Below are 22,638 nucleotides of genomic sequence, written 5' to 3'. Positions count from 1 at the left end.
ATTATTGATGTTTGAATGAGGTTTTGTATGAATTTTAAAGAAATGAAGTTGAGATGGAAGTTGTATAGGCTTGCACTAGGTTTTTGTGAAAATTGTGGATTTTTCAAGTTATATTCTCAAGTCTGAGAATACCTCATTATTATTCAGTATTTTATTATTATATTTTATCTATTTTTTACTACTATTTAATATTTTATCAATATTTTTTTACTATTATTTATAAAATATCTAAGAATACCTCACTACTCAAACGTAACCTGAACTTAAGAATATTATATTTTTAATGAAAAAGTAAAATATGTTAAGAATGTTGAAAGTTCTGTGTATTTGAAAGAAAGTTGGAGAAAAACTTTTATTATAGACCAATTCCCAGTTTAGGTTGTAAACTCATATCATCTCATCATTATAATTTTTTCAAATTCTCACACAAAATATAATAAACAATTCAATTTTTTCAAATCTCAAAACAATAATAATATTAAAAATTAATATTCTAACAATATTTTATTCAACTCATTTAAAACCATCTCAACTCATCTCTGAATTCAAATGGAAATCCAAACATATTGGGAATTAAGATACTTTGCAAATGATATTTGTTTTTTTACACACACACACACATATATATATATATATATATATATATAGTAAATGGAGAATGAGATTTTTATTTTTTATTTTTAATTATCTATCTGAATTGGATAGTCAAAATTGAATATATCAGATGCTGCGGAGTTTTACACTGTGGCGAAAATCTTATATGAAAAATATTAAAGGCCTACAAAGTGAATTTATCTGTCTTCAAATTACATAATTAGAATTTGAGAGACTTTCTATTCAAGATTAATTGGATACAACTTAAAAGAGTTTCATATATATTTTGTTTTTCCTATTATAAAATTGATTCCGTAGTTATTATCCGATTGATTCTCTTTATCAACCTTCCTCATAAAAAGATACTATTTTTATTAGAAACGCGTACTTTTTTATTATTAAAAATAAATTTTTTTATGTGAGTCTTTAAATTATTTATTTTTTAAAATAAAGGTTACGCAACTTAGAACTCTACAAATCATTTTTATTTTTGACGGATTTCTTTCCAAAAAATAATTGATGAATAAAATCATCATATCCTTTTTTTTTAAAAAAAAAAAAAAAAAAAAAAAAAAAAAACATAATTGAAACCTAACAAAAGATGGGGGGCCACGATAAGAGAATGGTGTGGATTCTGTGGAATCTGGAGAAGGCTAGAAGCCACTTGAACGGTCACAGATATGAGGGCAAGTCCGTCGATTCGAATGTTGGGTGGCTTCAACGTTCAAAAAATTCAAATCCCTGGTTAGGAACCAGAGCTACGAGGTTTGGAATCTTTGGATACTAACTGAAGGCCCACGTAGAGCGTCTTTACTGGCCCCCCACGTCACGGGCACTTTTGGTAGGCATATTACGACACCACTCCTGGCACTGAATGCCAGTGACCACCAATAACAAATTCCCACGTAGCGTACAGGGATCGAATCTTTCCACGTGGTTTATTTTCGTTGGATATTCGTATAGTTGTTTACAAACTCGAAAGGCTTGTGAAGAGCAGCTCAATTAGTCTTGTACAGAACCACTGGCACCTGAAGCGCGTGCCATAACCTATAGCCGTGGGGAATATCGTACATTGTAAGAGTATTTAGACGTTTTCGCAGATGAGAATAGATTAGTTATGATAAAAGTTAAAAATTAAATAAAATATTATTAGAATATATTTTTTTGATATTATTATTATTTTAGAATTTGAAAAAATTAAATTATTTATTTTATTTTCTTTGAAAATTTAGAAAAATTGTAATGATTAAATGAAATAAGTTGAGAAGTATTGTGAAAACAAATGAGGCTAGTGGCCTAGCTATTCTTTGGCCAAATTTTGAGTAGAAAATTTAATTTTTTAAATTGAACTAGTCACTTTTTAACAACATTGTAAGAGGATTTTCCCTCTCCTTAGAACTTAGCAAGCCTGTGAAAAACAGCTAAGGGAATTAAGACCAAAGACCCAGTCCAGAACAAACAAAGTCTCCAACTCGGCCCATGGATAGGGTCCTCTGAACGCAACCTGCAGGAGGGAGTGTGCTTTAGGGAATGTGACTCGTTGATCTAGAGGCCCTTCAAGTAGTGTCTAGTTCTTGAGTGCTCGTTTGCATAGTTGGCGTAATGTGCAGGGACTTCTCTATCTTCTGACAGGAAGGATATCGACTGACTACCAAGGATATTATCTGGGAGAAGGAAATTGAAAAACTATGTCACATTAATGACACCACTATCTGAGCTACACGCCACATTAATAATGTTATCGCAGAACCACGCTACATTAAAGGACCTTGACACAGGAAACAGTACGAAGGACACAAACTCCATAAGGGCAAACCCAACCTGTCCCCCCAGGTTTATGATATAAATAGCAAGTCTCAGGTATGATAAAATGCTCTCTTATCCCTAGATTCTCTCACTTATTTACAAACTTCTAAGAATATTTACTAACTTTGACATTGAAGACTTCCCAGCCCCACGGTCGCCCTCTCATAGTTGTCTTCCCACATATCTTTTGTAGGCCAATTTCTGAAGACTTGAGTTGTCGGAACCTGGCCCAAGGTGTGCGAAACATGATGTTAACAGTGGCACCGTCTATGGGATCTTTGTAGATTTTACGTGTATTTCTCATGCCTACGACAACTCGTTCTGGACAACTCAGGAGAGGCATGAGAGAAGCCATGGAAGTAAGGTTGAAAAAATGGAGGAGTGGGTGACAAAGTTAACTAACAAGGTGCAAACGTTTCGTAAAGAAAACAAGGAACTCAGAAAACCTCAGCAGGAACGAGATGGGGGAGTAGGGTCCAGCGATAGTGAGCATGTGGGGTCTCGGAACACACAAGTTGGACCAAATAAGGAGGAGGAGTAGAAGAACATATAGGATGGGCTACATAATCTTAAAGGAAAATATGAGGAGATAGCAAGGAAGATGGGTACGTTGTCGATGGTGGACCAACTGCTCACGAGCACTGGTCTACCCTACATGAGGAAGGTAATGATTGTGCCTTTACTACCAAAGTTCAGGGTCCCAACCATGAAAATATATGACGAAGGAAGGGACCCTCTTGAGCACTTGGAAACTTTCAGTACTCATATGACGCTGCATGGCTTCCCAAGCGAGGTAGCATGCAGAGCATTCTCGTTGATCCATCAACTGCCCAGGCACAGTTAAGCCTGTGTGGCCATGACAATTCTTTCCAGTGTTGTCTGTCGCAAGCGAAGTGCTTCCCCCTGGTGGTAAGCACTTTGCTGCCCATTAGTTAGTGGTGCGGCAGGCAGACGATTTGTGCACAATACACATTGCGGGCAACGCCACCCATTGACAATTAGATAGTCAGCAAGGCCACGGCTCACCAATGGCCTCTGTCACCAATACAGTGGTCCTTTACCCCCATAGCTCTGTTTGCCAAGGCACTTCCCACTTGCGACGTGCACAGGACCAGCCCAACCGTGAGCTCGTGGAGCCACCATGGCCATGCCGTGAATCTTCGGTGTGCTCTCTATCATTGTCACGGTGATCCTTGCCCACTAACCGAGTCTGTCGTAAAGCTCCTCACAACCATCACCGCAGCACGCCACCAAATGTAGCCGCGTCTGGCGGCATTTTCTGTCACCACCGTCGCTCACCTCACCACCGTGGTACATCTCGCCAGCTTCAATCGAGGCAACATCTCGCCACCCCAATGGCAACCAACATATTGCTAGCCTCACATCGGTGCATGCAACATCTCCTGGCTGTAAGCCACATGGCAGGCAACACTTCTTGGCGTGCAATGAAAGTAGTCTCACCACTACCAAACCAAGCCGTCGCCGTGTGTCTCGTACAGTCCAAGCGAGCTCTCCCCTATGACTCACCTGTTTATTGCAAGTATGGTCATCGCTAAGAAGCCACACTCCGCCTTTGAGAAATGCCACAATGTTGAGAAACTAACAACATTAGCACTGTTAATGCGATCTTGCAACATGTAAAGTCACTACTTCACTGCTTTAGGTCATCAACATGCCAACAATGGTGAAATTTGAGTCACTACTTCACTGCTAGGTTGCTGCTTCAGGTTGAACTCCTGTTGAGTTTGCTCGCCACAATTCATGTTGCTCTCCCACAAAAACTTTTCTCGCCACGTAGGGGGTCGACGTAATCGCCTTTGCTCACCCACTATAAGTTTCTCTCCCTTTCACCCACAATAAGTCTCTCTCACCACACTTAGCGGCTCACGTAGATTCAATAGTAAAAAGAAAAGAAATCATTTCGAGATGGACAATCGTCATTGCTACAAAAGAGTTCAAAGACAAGCAAATTTCGTGTGCAAAAATCATTCAAGGGAGAATTGAAAGTATCGACTAAATCGCTTTGGTTTGTCTCTCTCAAATTTGCTATTTTAATATTATTTTTACTAACAAATTTGATTTTTGAAAATTTTTCCCACCGAAACTCCTCGAGGTTCCATGAGAGCCCGAGTGGCCACACGCTCCGAAAATATACTATGGAACACCGGTTACGAAGCCCCTCTCAAGCGTTGCGTGGGCTTCTTAATCTATTTGTATCAAAATAGATTGCTCGATATGGCGGGCAACTCGGGCGTTCATCACACTCTAGTGAAATGGCACAAGTTTACAAATCTCAAATTGGTAATTTGTATTAGCTTAACCTATTTGGTTTTTGGTCAAAACCTCTTAAGACAGTCGAACTCAACCTCTCGCTACAATAGTGTAGTCGAGCATCTCCTTCACTATTGTCGAGTCCTTAAACTCGCTGTGAGGAATAGGGCGCGCAAGTCTTCAGACTATGCGACCCTGGCCCACTAATGTCGAGTTCTTAAAATCGATGTGAGGAATAGGGCGCGCAAGTCCTCAGACTGCGTGACCTCACCCACTAATGTAGAGTCCTTAGACTACGCGACACTCGAGCTACAACTACCGCCAGTGGGTTACCCATGGGAACGAGCCTCCGAGCTCCACAACCGCCGCATGCGGTTTTCCTTTGAGAACGAGTCGACGGGCGCGACAACTGTCTTAAACGGACCCTGGGGGTTGACGAGCTTCTTGATCACTTAAGCATGGGTTACTGCAAATAAACTCTAACATCAACCCCAAAATGGGAACATCAAACGATAATTTTCACCAAGGGGAAAAAAGTCCACTACTACAAAAAAATAGATAAAAAATAATCATAGAAATATGCACTCTTCGCTGATAATAAACAGTCTTATGCAAGCAATCAGACAAACTTTCACACAAACAAACTCAAAGCCAAGTCCCGCACTTGCACCTAGTGCGATCGAGCACATCCCCCACCCAAGCCGAGCTCCTTAGTCAACCACATCTCATGGCTATCTCTCCAAGCTGAGCTCTTCACTACTTAGCACAAAACAAATAGAAAATCAGGAACTAATTTTCGAAATTTATTTTTTCTTTAGATTATTGACTTGAAGATTCTCAAGGTCTTCTTGTTGAACAAATCGACCTTAAGAATTGTGGGTAATTGTTGGGATAAAGTTGACTGGGTCTAACCCATCGAAAATCTATCATCAATAATAAAACAAGAAGAGATAAGACAAGTTGACTCAAATTCCTAAAATGAAGAGTTTCATAAGACAAGTAGGACTTAATCACTCTAAGGAAGGAAAGAAAGCTCTAAATAAGGAGTCTCCAAATCTACAGGGGCTCTCTACATACAGACTCCATCACGCACAATGACTGGAAATGATCTTCTCTCAAAGGAGGCATCGTCTTCAACCTCTCTAAATCTTAAATTCCTTTATTGTATTATGAGATATGTGAGACCATATGAGATTGTAAAATTGCTCATTACAGTAGATTTTACCTCCAAACAATTCATGAACGTAGACATTACGTCGAACCACGTAAAGTTCTGTCTCTCTTTATTTATTTTTATTTATTTATTTATTATTTATTTTTATGGACAAACGTCAAGAGCACCGAATCGAAGTCTAAAACACCATTATGAGACTGAGATGACTCTTTCATTTATTCTGGCTCGTTGTGCAATTTTTTTACTTTAACGTGGTGTTTGTAAAAATCATTTTTCTAATGAAAAAAAATGTGCAAATGAAGACGGTTGACTGTTGGAATATGACTGCCCATACCAATTCACGCAAACTTATGTTTCGTGGTAATTAATTGTTTTCGATGCCTAAAGTTGTAAGTTGGTAAATGCATTGTTTATCCAAATTAAGTCCAGGAGGTGACGCTGCCCATAAAATGGAGATTCTTTAGAAGTATTTATCTAAAACCTTTTCATGTCTAATGTTATGAGGTCTATATATTATGACTAGGACAGTGCTACTGGAGTCTGGACCGATATTTAATTGAAGGAAGTGTACCAATGATTACAAATGCATTTCTTTTTAAATAATTTTTTACACAGTCTTAAATATTTTTAAAAAATAAAAAAATATCAATTCACTAATAATCACTTCCTTAATTATTAAATAAAAAAATTAAAAATTCAATCGATATTTTTATGGGTCACTTTTATCGATTTAACTAATATTTTTATTATGAATATATCTTAGTTTAATGTATCATTTTAGCTATCATACCGGTGAAAAACACAATCCTCCTCCTCATACCATTCAATGCAATTGTTTCCATATGCAGTTATATAGCACTCATGATTTTCAAACATCTGAGTTTAGACACACCTAATCAGCGAATTTTCTACAGGTAAGATCATGCTATCATCACGTTCAAGCGAAGAACGTCAATTTTTGATTTTTACTTTTTATCATTTTTCTTGTAAGCTCGCTACACACAATCTACGTGGTATAATTTGATTTATAATATTTAAATTTTAAAATTTATTTTTTAAATTAAATTATATTATATAGATAGTATGTGGTTAATACTATTAGTAAAGAGAGCAGATGATCCCGCAATACGGTATTGATAGCTGCAATTTAGATTAATCGAGTATTTCAATCATTGTTAATATGTTATAGCTTAAGGTTGCGTTTGGATGTTGAAGTGAGTTGAGTTGAGTTGAGTTGAGATAATAAAATATTGTTAGAATATTATTTTTTAATATTATTATTATTTTGAAATTTGAAAAAATTGAATTGTTTATTATAATTTATATTAAAATTTAAAAAAATTATAATAATGAGTTGAGATGAATTGAGAAATATTTAGTAACCAAACGAAGCCTAAATCGTCAAATAATGACGGGAGTAGCCCAAATAACAATTTGCAACTAGTAATCTACTGCATTGTGGCGACACGTGAGCCTCACGCGCAGTCAAAAGTAGGCCTAAAAATTGGAGTGCGAGAATTACGGTGGGGGCAAGGCATATTTTTTTTTTTGGTCGGTAGAAGTCCCGATTATGTTAACAAAGTTAAAGTTCATCATTGTAATCATTATTATTCTGGCAATAAGAGAGAAGAAAAGGTAATTATTTTGGAGGTCCATATCAATGGAACTAAACTCTCACCAGCACATTCAGATCATGAGAGCCCCTCCCCACCTCACCACCCAGCTCTAATCACACATACAAAGTTATATATGTTCCGAGTATTGTTACATAATAATTATTTTAGTCATGCACACATTACACATACTACGTGATTGCTTTTTATTTATTTTTTTTTTCGAGTACAAAACGCACATATGTGTCTCTCTCTCATCAACTCTCTCACACCAGCTCTTTCTCTTTCTTCCACTCTCTCTCATCACTCATCGTCTCTCTCTCTCTCATCACTCATGCTCTTTCTCTCATCATCTCTCTCTCTCATCTCCGCTCTCTCTCTCATCTCTGTCTCTCTCTCATCCCTCATAGAGTCTCTCTCATCTCGAACTCTCTCTCATCATCTCTCTCTTTGATCGTCTCTATCTCTCTCATCTCCGCTCTCTCTCTCATCATGGTAGTAATTTTGAATTTGAGAGATGTGTGATTTGGATGATGCCACATAAGGTGTGCAAAAGTGGCTGCTACCAACAGTGACTGCTCCTAATATTTAACTATATGTTCCAAGGCAAATCCAACAAAATTTGGTACATAAAAAATAAGAATAATGTTATTATGCCGTCTCATTTTGACTGCTTATGTATTTAATTTTTTTTTTACTTATTTATTAAAGAAGTGACCATTAGTATATTGGTGTATTTTTTTATATTTTTTTTATATTTCAAATAAATTTAAATATGTTAAAAAAATGTAAACAAAAAAAGAAAAAATAAAATTTATACTAGTAGACATGCCTAACAGTCAAAGCTGGGCGGTACAATAACACTACCCAAAAAATCTGGAGAGAAGAAATAACATCATAGGTTTGTTGTTGTTTATTTATGGGTGGGGCAAAAAATTAGAATTAAATCATGAAAGCATTCCACTCCTGCATGTTTTGGTGGGTTCTATACTTTTTGAGCCGACACAAGTCTATGACTATCATGAGGGTTCTTCTGCTCCTCACATTCCCCTCCCACGCATGCTTTCAGATTATATACCCTGTGGCCTGTACTTGTTTGCAATGTTTTGTTTGTAATCTTTCAATCACCCGCGAGAAAAGAAAATCCATTATACTTTAGAGTTGCTCCTCCCCTAGTTTGTCAAAGTTGCTTGAACCGAAATAAAGAGAAAAAAGAAAGAAAGAAAGAAGGAAAAGTGAAATTAAAGGTTTCAGAACATCATAAATTGAGGTTTACACTGCTTTATTCAGTCCTATATATGTGTCTGAGTGATGTCATAGAGATATTGGATTGGAACAAACTTGGAAGAAAAAATCTGTTCATCATCTATTTTCTCATAATCCTCTCATTATTTCATGACATGACATTAAATGATAGGTTCACAAGTGAAATCTTCAATCATCTAATGCCACATCATAGGATAATGAGAAAATGATAAAAATTGTAATGATGAGTAGCATTACAACCATGGAATACTGTTTCTAAAATAATTTCAAACGTCGTTGTCCAACCGGAGAAAAAGGAAAAAATTGCTCTTAAAAAAAGGCTATGCTGATCCAAAGACACTGCCTTTCAAAACAGAGCATAAAGCTCAGGAAACCCTTTTTCTACACCAATACGATGTCAACTAACGGGCACCATCACCTTTATTAGCATATACTTGAGGCTGGCATTGGGATGGAAAGAGTGAAGATTTTTGTATTCAAAGCCAATTGAGAGTGGGGTAAGTTCTTCAAAAGAATCATGCATAATTCAGTTCTATAATGGGATAAGAAAATTCTATCCTAAAATGAATTATTTAGCATTAATTTGCAAAGGGACAGTCCTCTGGATGGGCTTATCTTATCAATGTTTACACCTCTAAGAAAAGGGCTACCTCATCAAGAAGAAAAGGCTTATGAGTGACACAAAAACAATAAAGAGGCTTACGAGTGATTAGACAATTTTTAACCAATTCGGTGGCATTTTAACTTTCACAACTTGCTAAAGTAATTAGGGATATACAGAAATCGATGGGACAAACCGTCGTCCATTAGAACCGATCAAAAAAATCGATAGAGAACTGATCGGTTGGTTTGGTTCTGATTTGAATTTGGTTCAAACCACTTAATCGACCGATATAATGTATATATAAATTTTATTTTATTCTTATATAAAACGATGCGGATTTGATTTAGGGTTTAATAACTCCCATACCCTCCCTCTTCTTATTTCTCTTTCAATCTTTATCTCTCCTCTCTCCTGCACTAGTCGGCAACTTCTATCCTCTCTCACACTGCGCAGCCTATCCTGTAAGGTGGTGGAAGAAAACAGGAGAAAGAGATGGGTTGCAGAGAGAGGTCTAGAAGAATCCTTTTCATTGTATTCCGCATATTGCTTACTGTTCAATGCAAAATAATACAACTAATATAGGCATTGTACACTAACAAACTAACAAAATCAGTTGCTCAAAAATATTACAATCTGCTAATTACAAACATATCTACCAAGAATAAAAGAATAATATAAAATGTAAATAATTGGAAACAAAACCAATTTACCATCCTTTATCCAAACGACGTGTAGCTGCTGTAGAACGACATGTAGCATCTTCTTTATTATGTAATAGCCCCTGTAAGATGGAGAATAGAGGTTTGCTATTCCCATCTTGGACATATGAGACTTGAGAAGGAAAGAAGGTAGAGCTTTAGTAAACATATCTGCTAGCTAGCTGCGAGAAGGAACATGATAAGTAGTGATGCTGCCTTCTTGAATCTTATCCCGAACTAGGTGACAATCCATCTCAATGTGTTTAGTTCTCTCGTGAAAAATCGGATTTGCAGCTATGTGTAAGGTCGCCTAATTTTCATAGTAAAGTAAAGCGGATTGAGAATGAAAAATCTGAAGGTCAGCAAGCAAATATCTCAACCAAGTGAGTTCACAACAAGGAAAGGCCATGGAACGGTACTAGGCTTCAACCGACGAGCGAGAAAAAACTGATTGCTTCTTTGTTTTCCAAGAAACCAATGAGTTACCGAGGAAGATGCAATAACCAGTGATTGAACAACAAGTGTTGGGACAAGAGGCCCAATCGGAGTCACAAAAAGCCTTGAGTTGGAGCTGAGAAGTAGAGGACAACAAAATACCTTGATCGGGGGCAGCTTTGATGTATCTCAATACCTTGTGTATGGTAGCCATGTGTGTAGATGTAGGATGATCCATAAACTGACTCAAAAGCTGGACAACGTAACATATGTCAAGCTTAGTGAGTGTTAAGTACAATAAACGTCCAATGAGTCGACGGTAGGGACTTGGATAAGCAAGAGGAACACCAGTTGTTTTGATGATCTTAAAATTCTGGTCAAGGGAAATTTTGGGAGGCTTGCTCCCAAGTGTACCCAAGTAAGCTAAGATATCCAACGCATATTTTCTTTGACATATATGGATGCCTTTGGATGAACGGGCAACCTCCAAGCCAATAAAATAACGCAAGGATCCAAGGTCTTTAATTTTAAAGTGACTATTGAGCAATGCTTTGAGAGAAGCAATAGAAGAAGAGCAATTTCTAGCCACAATAATATCGTCAACTTTTACAAGCAATGCAGTAAATGAAGTGCCTTCAGATTTAGTGAAAAGGCTATAATCAGCCTTAGATTGGTTAAAACTAAAAGTAATAAGAGAGGAAGAGAACTTGGAGTACCATTGTCTTGAAGCTTACTTAAGGCCATATAGACTCTTAAGCAATTTGCACACTTGGTGAGGTCCTCCTTTTGTATATCCCGGAAGTTTACACATGTAGATCTCCTCTTCCAAATCACAGTAGAGAAATGCATTGTTGACATCAAATTGATGGATGAACCAGCCTTTAATAGCTGCTACTGAAAGTAAGACCTGAACAATGACTAACTTAACAACGGGAGAGAAAGTTTCTGTGTAGTTAATACCCTCTTGTTGGGTGAAACCTTTGGTAACAAGCCTAGCTTTCAGCCTCTCAACAATCCCATCAGAATTAAACTTTGTCATGTACACGTATTTATAGTCAATTGCTACTTTTGCAGGAGGAAGATCAGTGATGAGCCAAGTGTTGCTCTAAAGCTTGTAGTTCAGAAGTCATAACTTCAAACTAGCCAAGGTCCTTAAGTGCTTGCTTGTATGTTTGTGGGTTAGAAATGGAAGAAACTGAAGTGGAAAAGTCAGTAAATGAGGGAGAAAATTTCTGGTATGTGAGATAGTTTGATAAAGAATAATTGTTACCTGAAACAGTGTCTTCCAGCTTGGACATCAATGGTGGGGAAGCAGGGAGTATGGCCTGTTGACAATGAAAGTCTTGAAGATATTAAGCAGCTTTCCTTACCCTTGTTGTCCTTCGAAGGGGGGGTGTGGGGGAGGAAGAGGTAGTGGTATTTGTGGAAGGAAGGGAGGGAGAAATGTGAGATGTGGTTACTATATTTTCGGGAGAGAAGGTGGGCTGCCCAAAATTATTTTGTGATGGCATGGGATGGGGTTGTGTAACTGTTTGTGAAAAATCAATCAGGTCTAGAAGTGGTTTGGTAAAAAAAAAATCATTATGAGGGTGAGGAAATGTTGGGAGTAAGTGAGTGAAAATGGAATATTGTCTCATAGAAGACAACATCCCGAGAGATGAATGTTGATTTGGTGTTAAGGTCAAGAAGTTTATATCCATTGATGCCAAAGGGATAGCTAAGAAAGATACACATGTGACCTCGGGATTCAAACTTATTCCTCCCATGAGGGAGTGTTGTTGCAAAACAAAGTGAACCAAAAATTTTCATGTGTGCATACACTGGTTTTGAGTTAAAGAAAAGTTCGTAGGGAGTTTTGTTTTGAAGAAGAGGAGTGGGGGTTCGATTAATTGAGTATGCGGCGGTCAAAACACAATCATTCCAATATTTAAGTGGAAGGTCAGCTTGTATTTTTAGTGCTCGAGCTACATTAAGTAAGTGTTAGTGTTTTCTTTCCACAATGTCATTTTGTTGTGGGGTGGCAACACAACTTCTTTGATGTATTATGCCTTTATTGTTAACAAAATCTGTCATTTGAAATTCACTTCCATTGTCACTTTGTAAAATTTTGATTTTGTGGTCAGATTGATTTTCAACCAAGTTAGAAAAAGAAGTGATACATTTTCAGGTTTCTAATTTATTGTGGAGAAGGTACAACCAAATACTTATTTTGTAGTCATCAATTATTGTTAGAAAAAATCTTGAACCATCATATGCAACAGTTGAGCAAGGCCCCCATAGGTCACAGTGTATTATCTTAAAAGGTCTAGAGGTCTTATGTTGGCTATGAGGAAAAGGCAATCGATGGAGCTTGACCAATGGACAAATGTAACAAGATTTTGTATTAATAGATTAAACATATTTCTTTACAATGGGATCTGTAATCATATTAATACAAGGAAAAGAATGATGACCTAGGCGACAATGCCATAGGTTAGTAAAATCCGTATGATGGAAAATAGAGGCTAAACTAATAAAAACAGCAGTGGAGAAGGTTGAAAGTTTGGTGACTAAAGTGGAAGAAAAGACCTCAGTTCTCAAGAAATGATAGAGGCCACTCCATTCTTCACCCTTCCCAATCGTTGTCCAAGATAAAATGTCCTAAATAAGGCAACAATTAGACAAGAAAACTAAACAACAAGTGAGAGCAGCCAGAAATTAAATTAAATTGGAAAGAAGGTATGCATAAAACTTCATGTAGACAAATGGATGGAGTGAGTTGGATAGAACCAACGTGAGTGATAGGGGCCTCAGTGCCATTTGGCATTTTAACAGAATAATTAACATGAGCAGTGATGGTTGTGAGTAGTGAGGTGCAGCAGACCATGTGGTCCGTTGCATCAGTGTCAATGATCCAAGGAATATTTGTGGAGTGAAGTGGAATGTGTGTGCATGTAAAGAGGCAAAGAGAAATACCAGAAAGGTTGGGTTGTGGGTTAGGCATATTGGCAGAGGTGAGATTGGACTGAATTGAATGGGAGGGAGGCTGAGCAGCAACAAAAAGTTCATGTGGCTGAAGCAGAGCTAGTAGTTGCTGATACTGAGCTCGAGTTAAACCCACTCTTCCTTCACTAACCGTATCAAGGTCAGAAGCAAGAAACAATATAGTTTGTGTGGCAAGAACATCGGAATTGGTGTTGTTGAAAAATTTATGGCCCAGTAGATTGCCATGCAGTTTGTAGCACCTCTCCATGGTGTGACAAGATAAATTGCAGTGAAAACAGACAAGAAGTTCCGCATTTCCAACTTTAAAACATGTTTCAAATGTGTGACAAAAAATTTTGCAATGTGTGCAATAAGCACGATCTTTCTTAGTGGTATTTTTGGTTTGATTTATGGTTCTAGCAAGTTGGGTAAAAGGCATGTTGATGGCTAAAGCCATGGAATCAGGGGATGGATTATGGGAAAGAAGTTTGTGTTGTCGCTCCTGTTGTTGAATGAGGGAGAAAATTTTGCTCACGGGTGGAAGGGGATCTAACAACATAATTTGGTCACAGACATTGGAATAGGTATCATGCAGACCCATAAGAAATTGAAATACACAATCACGTGGATATCTATCCAAGAGGGTTTTCGTAGTTCCACAAGTACACACAGGAATCAGATCATAAATTGAAAGCTTATCCTAAAGAGTTTTGAGCTTATCATAGTAAATACTTACAGAGTCTGTCTTGATTAAGACTGGCTAGAGTTTTCTTTAACTGAAAAATCCGTGGACCATTCTAATGGGAGAATCGGGATTGAAGAACTTATGGAGTTCTGGATTCACGACACCACCATGTCATTGCAACGCTCCCAGAGCTCAAGAAGAGGATCCATGGGTTCGATTGGTTTGGGAATATCTCCAAAAATAAACCCCAGTTTGTTTTTGACACAAAGGGCCCATCGCATAGCACGCGACCAAGTGATGTAATTGTCGGTTGTGAGCAAATCAGTGATGAGAATAACGGCGGGATTGTCGCTGTTATCTAGCCGAAAAGGATTTCCGAGATCGCTCAGGTTGAGGTATTGGGCCATATCGACAGGACGAGGGGTGTTTGGGTTGGGGTTAGAATGGCCAGATGTGTGAATAGAAGAAGAATCCATAGAGCTTTCAAGTTGGTCTTCCATGGAGGTGGCGCTTAGGCTCGTGATACCATGTAAGGTGGCGGAAGAAAACAGGAGAAATAGATGGGTTGCAGAGAGAGGTCTGGAAGAATCATTTTCACTGTATTCCGTATATTGCTTATTGCTCAATGCAGAATAATACAACTAATATAGGCACTATACACTAACAAACTAACAAAATCAGTTGCCCAAAAATATTACGATCTGCTAATTACAAACATATCTACCAAGAATAAAAGAATAATATAAAATGTAAATAATTGGAAACAAAACCAATTTACTATTCTTTATCCAAACGACGTGTAGTTGCTGTAGAACGACATGTAGCATCCTCTTTATTATGTAATATATCCCTCCGCCATCCGGCTGCACTCGTTCTAACAGGACAAAACCAAACTCCCTCCACTCTCTCTCTCTCTCTCTCTCTCTCACACACACACACACAGACGTCACACAGTTGGTACGATTTTGATTTGTTGCTTCGGTTACTAATCGGCAATCATACTATTGTTTTGGTCATTTTTTGGATTTGTGTTTGTGTTTGCAAAACCAATCTGAAAACCGCCGAACTGATCAGAACCAATTGGAACCATTCTGGCTGGTTTTCTCCCACTTCATCGGTCAGTTCGGCTGGTTTTATACACGACAGAATATGGTCAGGTTTCAGTTTTGGGCCCTAAAAGCAATTATATCTCTCTCTGGATAAAACAATTTGCTTCAGTCTGGAAGATTGAGAAAATGTAGGAACACTCCCCAACTCATACACAACGGTATAACTTATATAGCACAGCTCAATTGATTCATTCTTCTTTGAAAGAATATCCACTCAAGGGGCCTCGGACCAGAAAAACCTGCCCAGGAATCCTTTATACTGGACCTACTGCATGCATTTCTGAGAAGATTGCTGCATGAGCAAGGAAAGGTCCCTAAACTTGCACGTATGTCACAGCATCTTTTCGCCTGGGCTCCTTACTCCAAACATAGCAATATTTCTCTTATTCAACTTGAGTAAGATTGTGCAAGAGTAATACTATTCCATTCCCACATAGCACACGTTAAGAGACAACCACTTAGGGATGGTTTGTTTTCGATGAGATGAATTGAGATTAAAGTTAAAAGTTGAATAAAATATCGTTAGAATATATTTTTTTAATTTTATTTTTATTTTAAAATTTGAAAAAAATAAAAATAAAATTTATTTTATATAATAATTAAATTAAATTAAATAAATTGAGAACAGTTATTAAAAAAACGAGACCATAATATATGTTGTTATCAACGGATGTAATTTAGAAAGACGAAATTTAAGATAAACATCATTTCGGCTAAGGTTTGAAAGTCAAGACTGTTCGCATTGGGCCTGATGCTTTCAACGGGATACAGTTGATGACAAGTCAAAGTCAGTGGTATGTCACACATTATAAGTTTCAATAGCATCAAATTAACCGGCATTTCGATGGGTACTGGGACAATTTCTAATACCATTAGCATTGGTATACAAAATCATCTCTTTTGTATAATCATTTTGTTATTTAAACAAAATTTTTATATTAGCTTATGTATATTTGAGACAAAATAATAATAAAATATTATTTTATTATTATTAATTTTTTACTAAAATCAATTTTTTTATATATATTTTACAATATTTTAGAATAAGCATCCATTACATATATTTAACATTAATAATACAAATGAAATAATAAAAAATATAATCTTTTTATATATTATATTAAAAATATAATAAAATAAATGCACAGGTAAAGATTTGTTATGTTGTTGAAGGAGGAAGAAAAAGAAAAGATTGTGAGAGAGAGTGGGAGAAGAGAGAAATAATGATTAAAATATATTTTGTAAAGTAAATAGTAATTATCCAAATTTAGATAAGCACTATTTATATAACTAGCTAAATATTTAGATATGCATAAATCAATGTAAAAGATTTTAGGATCATATTATGCACATATGACTTTACATATATATATATGCATAAACCAATGTGAATGCTCATACCATTCAACAGTGCCCAGGAAAAAAATTGTATTGATTGAACTGCATTGTAACATTTTTCATCATTATCACTGAAGATCATCTATAAATTTAATTTGGGAACGTGCACAGCAACATCTTTTTAAAATGTTGCTCAGAACTACCAAAATCAATTACAATAAAAAAATCAGAAACTGCATCAACAATGAGTCGGACAATTACAGTTGGCTGTTGAGAAGTCCCTGTAGAAATGCAAGTTTCTTCTCTATATCCTTCACTCGGCCTGAACCATCTTTAGAATCTGTGGGGGCTGTGGATCAGAAGGGAAAAGAGTGACAAGAAAACGGTGTATCATCTCAAAGCTGGTGAATGTGATTACAGCAGCGGGGGTCGTCCTCAGCAGGTTGGTAGCACACCCACGGTAAAAACCAGGGAGGCCTTCTTGTTGAAATACTTTCTTAATGCAATCAATTACACCAGAGTACCGCTTCTCAGAGTGGTGGCCCTGCTCTTGAAGCCTAGAGCGTACGACCTTCAAAATACACATGAGCATATATTATGTTCTTCTACTGCCACGATCATTTAGTCTGAATATTTCTGTAAACTGTAAATTTATAATGGAACAACAAAGAAGTATTGTATCCTACGCAAGTCAGTTTGAGTAAAGACTATTTGAGGTGATAGCATGAGATAGGGTTTTATATTATTAGATAATGCTACTAATTTGAAAAGCATGAAAAATGTTAACCCATCCATGATCAGGTCAAAGGACTCTAACCTATAGTGGGATAAATTTGGTAAAAGAAAAAAATCCTTCTCAATGTTTTTCATGATGATATGGAATATAAAAAACTCACTCTATTCAGCGTCTGCATAGATTTACAGCAAGGTAAAGGGAAAAAAAAAAAAAAAAGGCAATGATGACAACAAACACAGAAGAGTGAGCCATCATTTTTACCAACATCACCAAACATCACGGTTCTCCTTTTCGGGATATACCTGGGGAAAAAGTTGCATAATTGGGCAAATAACTCCTGAAGAAATCAAGAAAGGTGACATTTCACCCCACTTGTAAAAGCCATTTTTGTATTTGCTTTGTGTGATAACTGGTATATATTCAAGGAAATAGAATTTCAACATATTTGCCACACAAAATTGATATCTCACATTGCAAAATTACATAATCTCATACCTCATGTGGATAAGTCAATGTGGATGCAAATATTTTGGAGACTGATGAAGCAACCACAACATCACGTGCACTTGGTTTGTCCATTGTAGTATTAGCTGATACAATGTCGTTTATTATAAATGAGTTCTTTTTGTAAATTAAATAAAAAGTAAGGTATTTATATGAGATTGAGAACAAATCCTTAAAGATTCAAGAGCTAAAAACGGGTAGGCAATTACCTCGATTGGCCAAGTATAATTTTATTTTCTCGTATGCAGGGAATTGTATTGCCACGTGACTAATACCGGCCAAAGCAGGGATAAGACCACTGTTAAAAACAATACAACAAGCACCATTTAAATCCTTTTCAGCATAAAAAGCAATAAGTAATTTTGTACATTAATGATTTGAGCTACAAACCTGTACAACCCACGAATGCCTTCCTCATGAGCTATTCTCCTTAAAGCAGACAGTGTACTCCTATACAGTACCACGCCTGATCTCATTCCTTGGGTCTGCAGAGAAAATGGGACAAAATGATGATTGTTTTTTCTTTCTTTTTTTTTGCTCAAAGCTTTATCACCTTATGCACATGCTTACTTTAACCAAAAAGAAAAAAGAAAAAGAAAGAAGCAGAGTGCACCAAAAATGAGAACACCGTAGAATCATATAGAACGGCAAATATGAAAGCACAAGTTTTTTCTTAGTATAAAAGGGCAAGACTGTGAAGATGATGATAAAGAAATGGAAATTAGGATGTGTAATTATGCAAAAAATTATATTTTCCATTCAGTGAAAAGTAATGGCTTCAACAGATAACCAGTCATGCCACGAAATTATTAGCATCATAGTTGTGATGTTTATATGCCAAAAACTGCTGTGCCTCGAATGCTAGTATAATTCATCCATACTTACACCATCACCTTCATTTCTTCCTCATTTTTCTAATATGGGTCATAGCGGTTGGTTATCTTCCACAATTTGTATTCAGGTAGGCAAATAAATACTCCCAACCAACATGTACAAGAAGTCAAAGAATGATCTAACAAAATAAAGTTCATTATTCCTTCTATTTGATATGCAGCAAAACTATGATAGGGAATGGTAGCATTGAAAGATAATAGTAAAATTCCAGCTACTCAAATCACTAACAATTTGAAAGATGCTAAGGGGGAAATGTTAACTTCCATACGGTAAAACTAGTAGTAGCACACAATTAGAGGTGATCATACGAAACCTTATCATTAGTTCAACTGCTTTATCCCCAATCCTTTTGTCTTTTTCATCACAGATAAAGATATAAATCAAATTCATATTGAGCAAGGGAATGTGGTACTTGAGAGACACACTTGAAATCTTGTCTTCACAACCCAAAGAGGATTTATAGCAATGGTTGTTGCAGCTCCAGCGACAGAAGCAGCTACCATATTTGCACCAATTGAAAGATGATGATTCTCATCTACAATGAAACAAAGCTGAAATATTAGTAAACACATAATATGAAGGTACAACACGGTAATAAGTTGAAAGACTAAACTATATAAATATGCTCACAAGGGAGAAATTTGAGCATGAACTAATCTTAATTTTATGTAGAGAAGAAATATGCCACAAAATAACCTTCAGAAGAAAGAAAGCTTTTCAGCTGCCCATATAGTGTAAAATAAACCTGCAAAATGTACAATATTGGGTCATGCAAAAAATTACAGTTAAATGAACCAGTATAATTCTGAGTACAGAAAGCAGGTAGCAAACATGACAGATTGAATAATCTATAAACCACAAAAGAGATTATCAAACCCAAAACTAAAACAAGCTGCCCATGTATGGGTCATCCCCTTTTTTCAAAACGTACAAATAATTTTCTATCCATTGTCTAATTCGGTTCCATTGTTGTATAGAAATTGGACTATAAGAGATTGTTTTTGATAAGTACTATAAGAGATTGTTAACTTACAACTACCTTTAGTATGAACTTAAAATGGTAAAAAAATTTAAAGGGAGGTTTATGTGTCTACTAAGCCTGGCATTGTAAAAAAAGATCCTTGATTGTTTGTGTTGGCGTATATGAAGAGAAAGATACAACCAGATCTTCAAGGACAAGGAAAAGACAAGGCAGGACCTAGAGGATTTCTTCCATAAAGGCCATCATCGATAGATGTGTGCTCATTTTAGTTGTTCTTTTCATGTTATCAGGACCTCTTAACTTTTTTCTCATTTACTGGAGTGGTGTTTCTCATGTATACACCCACCCTATATACTCAAGCAATGCCTTTTGATCATGAAAAGAGTTTAACTTGCTTATAAAAAAAAAGGAAAAAAATGCAACTTTAACCAAATTGTGAGAATCAAGTTATATGCAATGATTTGCATATGCTATAGAAATGCTAAGGCCATATGTTCAGTTTTGAACCAGTTGGCAAACATAACTAACAGGTAACAGTAGTACCATATGGTACTGAGTGAAAAGTACCAGAGTACAATGCTTCCCAAATTCAAGGTTCTCATGCAGAAAATTGAATTAGATCACACAGTATCACATTCCATAGATAAATTATTTTATCAAAAACCCATAATAACACATACATAGTATATAAACAAGTACTTAACAAAGCTGAAGAGCACTCACCGCCCAGTTAGGAAGTAATGCCAGCACAGTAGGTGAGAGCCCACGGTACATGCCTCGCAACCCCTCCTTGCGAAATATTTGTTCCAAACTACCAACTATAAGACTACCTGAATCACCAAACGAAAGAAAACAAAAGAACCTCACAGATTAAACTCCATTTTCTACAACTGCCACGTTGCTCAATTAAATTCATACACCAAAAAAGTCAATCAAGTGAAGCCTCAAAGGCTATGCTTCTATCAGTTATGAGAAACAAATACGTCTCGATGTGAAGGGCACACCTTTAGCAGTTCCATTGCCGAGCTGAGGCAGCCCATGGACCTGAAACCTAGTCTTTATCACATCTAAAGGACAGACGAATGTCGCAGCAATAACCCCTGTCCCAAAAATTTCACCAACAAATACTTCAGTACAAAAAGAAAACATCAAGATTTTAGTGGTGATAATAACAGGGAAGGAAACGACGGGTCATTGTCCTAGATTGGTGTTGCATGTGTAAGAAGTATGGGGAGTCTGTTGATCATCTGTTTTTACACTACGAGGTGGCTAAGGCTTGTATGGGATGATTTTTTCTCAAGAGTTGGATTATCTTGGGTTATGCCTCGGAGATTGGTGGATTTCCTCGCGAGCTGGACAGGACTATACGGAGATTCTCAGGTAGAGGCAATCTGGAGATTGGTACCAATATGTATGTGTTGTGCATTTCGAGGGAGAGAAATGCTAGATGTTTTGATGATCAAGAGAGAACAAGGGAAGAGCTTAAAGTTTTCTTCTTTAAGACATTGTTTTTATGGGCGGGACTATAGTTTGTAACGGACGTAGTGTCCATGATCTTCTTCTTTCTATTGTATCCGCTGGCTAGGCGTATTGTCAAGTATATATTTCTATGAATATATTATCTTTGATTACCTATCAAAAAAAAAAATTAACAGGGAAGGAAAGTAAAAACTCCAAGCTCCCAGACATTTTGACCAAGCCAAAACAAGTATTTCTACTCTTTCTCTCTCTTTCATTCTTACTTTCATCGATTTTCTCGGGAAAAAAAAAAACAAAAACGGAACAGTAAAAGGCACGAGGAGAAATCATACGTACCGGCAGCGGCGCCGGCGCCGGCGTTGCAGAGGAGATCCCTGGGATTAGGGATACGAGGATCGACAGACATCGCGTGTATTCGTACGTGAGTCCCGAGAATTCGCGGGGGTTTGAGCACGAGGTACGAAGACGCAATCCTCTCGGAAGAGGTGGCCGATTGCAGGGAACCAGAGTGGCATGGCCAAGCGAGAGGGGGGATGCGCGTGGAACTGGTCCGAGTTAGGGCATGGAGAAACTTGGTTTCGATGAGCCCGAGGATTCCTGGAATCCACCAGATGACTTGGTTTGTTAGTTGGAAAGTGATTAGGTGGGGATGCAAGTCATTCAGCAGCGCGAGGGAACGTGCGGCTCAGCAGCTTCGCTTCGCTCTCTCTCTCTCTCTCTCTCCGCCTACCCCACGCGCAACAACTCACGGCACAACGACGGTTCGCCACAAATAAGGTATCCTGGATTCCTCCAGCTACCTCCTAGTGTCACTGACTCACTACGGTCACCGAAAAATTATTCTGAAAGATATTTTCAAAGGTGCATTTCAATTTTTAATTTTTTTTTCCTTTTCTTTCATGTGTTTTTTAATTATTATAAATATTTTTTTAAAAAATAAAAAATTCACAATATTATTAAAAAATATTTTTTTAATAATTAAATAAAATAAATAAATAAATAAATCTTTTGAGAGAAATATTCGAGATTCATTTTCGAAATCCAAAACATTTCTATATCATGATTAATCAAATATGTCCCAAAATTTTTAGGACAGATTTGAATAGTAAGATGAAATTTTTTAATTTTAGATAAAAATTTCAAATATTATTTTTAATATTATTATTATTTAAAAATTTAAAAAAGTTAAAATTGAGATTTAAAAAAGTTAGAATTATTTATTATATTTTATATAAAAATTTGAAAAAATTATAATAACAAGATAAGATGAGAATTTTGTATCTCATCCCACTTTCCAAACCTGCCCTAAATCTTTTTATTTATATAAAAAATCAATCACTTCTCCTCATTATTATTGATATAACAAAAATAATTTATATAATTGGAGAGATATGAATATAGGATTTGATACATGGCAGGTACTATTCACCTTCATACTCTACACGTGATAATTTTTTTTCATAAAGTGTGAGGTGTATGAGTAAAT

The 22,638-nt window shown here is 36.6% G+C and overlaps 1 protein-coding gene across 1 annotated transcript; it reads right to left on the bottom strand.

Moving 5' to 3' along the window:
• Positions 1–16,622: 16,622 nt before the first annotated feature.
• On the bottom strand, positions 16,623–21,991 carry LOC108989024 (nicotinamide adenine dinucleotide transporter 1, chloroplastic-like). The gene is made up of 9 exons (XM_018962466.2): positions 21,489–21,991; positions 20,678–20,773; positions 20,397–20,503; positions 19,388–19,436; positions 19,117–19,226; positions 18,188–18,282; positions 18,007–18,095; positions 17,789–17,883; positions 16,623–17,128 (listed from the first exon to the last, which is right to left on the bottom strand). Exons 1-9 carry the CDS (start codon positions 21,556–21,558, stop codon positions 16,871–16,873), a joined length of 969 nt encoding a protein of 322 aa, XP_018818011.1. The 5' UTR covers positions 21,559–21,991; the 3' UTR covers positions 16,623–16,870.
• Between the last annotated feature and the right edge of the window lie 647 nt (positions 21,992–22,638).

Source organism: Juglans regia, chromosome 8 (assembly GCF_001411555.2).
Source record: "Juglans regia cultivar Chandler chromosome 8, Walnut 2.0, whole genome shotgun sequence".
NCBI lineage: Eukaryota > Viridiplantae > Streptophyta > Magnoliopsida > Fagales > Juglandaceae > Juglans > Juglans regia.
The sequence above is the reverse complement of the archived record's forward strand: the minus strand, read 5'-3'. Positions and strand labels throughout refer to the sequence as shown.

Coding starts and splice junctions, on each gene's coding strand:
- LOC108989024 (XM_018962466.2), bottom strand. CDS start 21,558: ATGTCTGTCGATCCTCGTATCCCTAATCCCAGGGATCTCCTCTGCAAC. Junction 20,774..21,488: donor CGGCGCCGGCGCCGCTGCCG/GTACGTATGATT, acceptor TTTTTGGGACAG/GGGTTATTGCTGCGACATTC. Junction 18,283..19,116: donor TTGTGAAGACAAGATTTCAA/GTGTGTCTCTCA, acceptor TTTTCTCTGCAG/ACCCAAGGAATGAGATCAGG.